The following is a 5000-nucleotide window of genomic DNA, read 5'->3' as shown; positions in this document are numbered from 1 at the left end:
GATTACCCCACCAAAGGAAGTGATGTCATCCCTCAAGAACAAAGTTGAACCTAGATTACCAGAGAATTACAGCACTAATCATCTCCCCGTTAACGTCATCATCATAATCATATCAAGACCACGTGTGTTGTCAGATAGCTGTGTAGGTCAAAGGCGATACAGTTCTGAACTTGTGTTGCCAGAGGATTCCTGCTGGATTTGACTCAAATGACTGAAAAGACCTTTCAACAGTGGCAAAACTCTTAACAACTTCCTCAGCCCTTGTCATTGGTGTCTCACAGTGTACAGACGAGACCTTTTTCCTCCTCTTCTCTCATGAATCTTTCATGGCAACCCGAGCTGTTTGGTCTCCCTTTGAAACAGTCGCCGTGACTACGAGCCGTCTTTCTTACGAGAGAACACCCAAGCTCGGAGCTCCGCTAGCTGGGACTCCATCGTTAGAGCACCAGTCTCTCTCTCTCTCTCTCTCTCTCTCTCCATCGCTCTCTCTCTCTCTCTCCATCTCTCTCTCTCTCTCTTTATCTCTCTCTCTCTCTCTCTCTCTCTCCATCTCTCTCTCTCTCTCTTTCTGTGAAGCAGATGAACATGACACAGCCACAGTTCATAACTAATGCATGTGGAGGAGAGCCCCAGAGCAAGCATTTGAGGAGCCCAGACGAGACAACAACACAACACAACACACCACAACACACCACAACACACCACAACACACAACAACACACCACAACACACCACAACACACCACAACACACCACAACACACGACACCACACCACTACACACCACAACACACCACTACACACCATAACACAACACACCACAACACACCACACCACAACACACCACAACACACCACAACACACCACAACACAACACACCACAACACACCACAACACACAACCCAACACACCACACCACACCACAACACACCACAACACACAACACAACACACCACACCACACCACACCACACCACAACACAACACAACACAACACGCCACAACACACCACACCACACCACACCACAACACACCACAACACACCACACCACACCACAACACAACACAACACACCATACCACACCACACCACAACACAACACAACACGCCACAACACACCACAACACAACACACCACAACACAACACACAACACAACACACCACACCACACCACACCACACCACACCACAACACAACACAACACAACACAACACAACACGCCACAACACACCACACCACACCACAACACACCACAACACACCACAACACACCATAACACAACACAACACACCACACCACACCACAACACACCACACCACACCACACCACACCACACCACAACACAACACAACACGCCACAACACACCACAACACAACACACCACAACACAACACACAACACAACACACCACACCACACCACAACACACCACAACACAACACAACACAACACAACACAACACAACACGCCACAACACACCACACCACACCACAACACACCACAACACACCACAACACACCATAACACAACACACCACAACACACCACACCACAACACGCCACAACACACCACAACACACCACACCACAACACACCACAACACACCACACCACACCACACCACAACACAACACAACACACCACAACACAACACAACACAACACAACACAACACAACACGCCACAACACACCACACCACACCACAACACACCACAACACACCACAACACACCATAACACAACACACCACAACACACCACACCACAACACACCACAACACAACACGCCACAACACACCACAACACACCACACCACAACACACCACAACACACCACAACACACCATAACACAACACGCCACAACACACCACACCACAACACACAACACAACACAACACAACACAACACACCACACCACAACACACAACAAAACACAACACAACACAACACAACACAACACAACACAACACAACACACCACACCACAACACACAACACAACAAAACACAACACAACACAACACACTCTTCTCTGGCCAACGTACCCCACTTCTACCCCCCCCCCCCTCCCTTTACGCAATGAGTGGATGTAAGCGGGGCTCTTGTGGGTCTGGCCAAGTGGGCCAAGTGTGTGTGTATTTGTTTGTGTTTGGGTATGTGCAGTTTGTAGTTTATTTTCGAGAGTTCTCAAGTAATCCACATTGAGTGTTTGGGAGGGCTCTCATGCTATCCGCTTAAGTTTATCTCACTTCTTGGAGTTTGTGTACATTTTGAGTGTTTGTATTTGGGAGGGTTTCCATGTAATTGACCTGTGTGTGTGTGCATGTGTTTTTTTCCGCTGTTGTTCTGCTGTTGCCAGGTTTCAAGGCATTCACACACACCTTCCATGTCAACCGTTGTTTTAAACCCTCCATTATTTATGCTATGAGAGGAGCTGTCCCTGAGGGAAAAAAAAAATATCGTTTTCCTCCTAATCGCCCATGATCTGTGTCACTGCAGGAGATGATATGTCCCCTTATGTGTGATTTATCCCCAGCAGACTCACTTCTCACAACTGGCCATTAATAATGTCATAAAAGTGTGGGTGGGCCGGGAATATGTATCTTATGGGTCAGGGGGGCCGGCGGAGATTGGAGAGAGAGAGAGATGAATTGAGTGGGAGGAGGGAGAGAGAGAGAGAGAGAGAGAGAGAGAGAGAGAGATATTATGTAGTGGAGGATGAAGGGGAGGGGTGTGAGAGGGAGAATAGTGAGAGAGTGCCTGGGTGTCTAAGAGTGACATGGGAGAGGAGAGTGGGACACTGAGAAAAGGGGTAGCATAGAAAGAGATAGAGAGAATGGCTGAGGGACTAAGAGAAGAGGTAGCATAGAAAGGGATAGAGAGAATGGCTGAGGGACTAAGGCATGGGGATGGAAAGAAGTACTGGAATGTTGAAATGACTTAAAATCCTATCTCTACTAGTAGCCGGGATAGCTAACAAAAACTCTCCCTCACTCCCTCATTCACTCACTCACTCACTCACTCATACTCTCTCATTAACTTACACACATTCACTCACTCCCTCACTCACTCACTCACTCACTCACTCACTCACTCATTCACTCACTCCCTCACTCCCTCACTCTCTCACTCTCTCACTCTCTCACTCTCTCCCTCCCTCCCTCCTCTATCCCTCCCTCTTACTCCTATATACCAGTCCTTCCCATGCGGCTCTGTGTGATTCCCCTCTACTGTAATTCCGAGAGCGATGCTAACTACTTAGCTAATGGCGGCTGGCCAGTGGATCAGGGCCAGTATAAAGGTCAAGCTTTAAGGAACCGTTTGTTTTTCTGCCAACGATGGAAACAAAGCGTTTAGAGGATGGCCCATCCGCAGCCTTGAGATCTCTCATTTAACAGATGCATGAATTTGTGTTCACAGCTAAGACATTTTTGTCTTTCCTGTCACTTTATGCATAGCATGGTATTTGAGGATTTGTGAATATCTATCCCAAGTGTGGTATTGCTTTCCTGTCTGGTGTAGATACATTATCAACACTGGGTAAAATCAGGAAGCATAAAGGGGAACAGCCATAGATAAAATAAACCCACATTTCTCTTCTAAGCTGCCTCTGTCTTTTGCCTTTTGTTATTTACCTGTTATCTGTAATTATCTGAAAATGTATTTTTCTTTTCTTTACCTTCTTCCTCTTCCCACCCTGTTCCTTCATTCTCTCTCTTCCCCTCTCTCCCTGTCCATCTCTCGCTTCTGCTCTACACTGACGACACTATCTGTGACTCCAGATTGGCAGTATGAGGGTAAGATTGTGAATCTTTTCATTCCAATCCCTCTCTTTTTCCTCCCCCCCTCCCCTCTCCTTCCCCCTCCTCCTCGTCTCCTTGATGGAGTAGAGAAGTCTATTAACCCCTTAGCACCCCTCTAGTTACTGCCTGCTCGCCGATGTATTAAAAAAAAAAAAAAGCCATCTTGTGAAACGACCATGGCCTGCGATTGTTGTACTCCATTTTGGTGATAGATATAGTCGCACTAGACTGCAAGTTTATAGCCCCCCAGACCAGCCTCCCATAATGGAAGCTGAAATTGAAATGTCTTGTTTGGTGTGAATTGTGTGATATGAGGTATGTGAGACGATAGGTATTTCTCTCTGACTGTTTCCTTTTCTCTTTTCTTCTTCTTATTCTCCCCCTATCTCCGCGTGTCTCCGCTGTCGGTGGTTGTATTTCAGAGTGCAAGCTGTCCAGAACAGGGCCGCCAGCCACCATCGTAGCCATCGACGAAGAGAGCCCCAATGGTGAGTACAGTACCACGTGCCTCTTACGATCAGCGAGCGAGAAGCAGTATCAGATGGTGTCAATTGAAGCAGAAGAGGTTTTTGGTTAGTTATTCACTTAGCAGAGGCATTCTTTCAAACGCATTGTAGCTGTTCAATGGAATTGCAGGTTTTATCAGTACTAGTGCATTTTGGGAGTTGTAGTCTTTGACCTTCATATCATTATGGCCGTCAGTAGAACCTCATTGTTATTATAGCTTGTAACTGACCCTGAGATGGATCTGACGAAACCGTGCAACCATCAAACGGAACCATTCTGGAGTCAGTGGGCATTCTTTTTTTAAATGATATGCATGGGAAGCATAAACAGGAGAACGTGCCACCCATCATTTTACAGGTTTTCCTAGAACAGAAAAAAGTGATTGTATAATGAAATTTTTAACTTCAAAGCATGAGAGTCCCCTGCCTCACCTAAAGTAGAAACAGTGCCATCAATTTCAAGCATCAAAGCCTCCACAGCCATCAGCCTTCTTTGTTTTAATCACTCTTTTTGAACCCACTTAGCCTTTTGCGCATAAATGCCATTGCATCTCAGTCTTGTCATGTTCTCCGCAGCTGTTTGCCTGGATGAGCTTGCATTTAAGTAGAAAAAAAGGATAAGTAAGGAGGAAAAAGGAAAAAAAAACACTGAACCCCACAATTACATCCCATAATCCTCGCCCACCGAGGAAGACGAGTCC

The 5000-nt window shown here is 46.4% G+C and overlaps 1 protein-coding gene across 5 annotated transcripts in view; it reads left to right on the top strand.

Moving 5' to 3' along the window:
• pcdh15b (protocadherin-related 15b) overlaps positions 1–5000 on the top strand; it is a 220761-nt gene that overhangs the window by 51933 nt on the left and 163828 nt on the right. For all 5 annotated transcript variants that reach the window (XM_031560959.2, XM_031560956.1, XM_031560957.2 and 2 more), the window contains 2 exons: positions 3773–3787; positions 4216–4281. In XM_031560959.2, the coding sequence (XP_031416819.1) occupies positions 3773–3787; positions 4216–4281 (81 nt within the window). The remainder of the gene's footprint in view (positions 1–3772; positions 3788–4215; positions 4282–5000) is intronic.

The sequence above is a fragment of the Clupea harengus genome, chromosome 23 (genome assembly GCF_900700415.2).
Source record: "Clupea harengus chromosome 23, Ch_v2.0.2, whole genome shotgun sequence".
NCBI lineage: Eukaryota > Metazoa > Chordata > Actinopteri > Clupeiformes > Clupeidae > Clupea > Clupea harengus.
The sequence above is the reverse complement of the archived record's forward strand: the minus strand, read 5'-3'. Positions and strand labels throughout refer to the sequence as shown.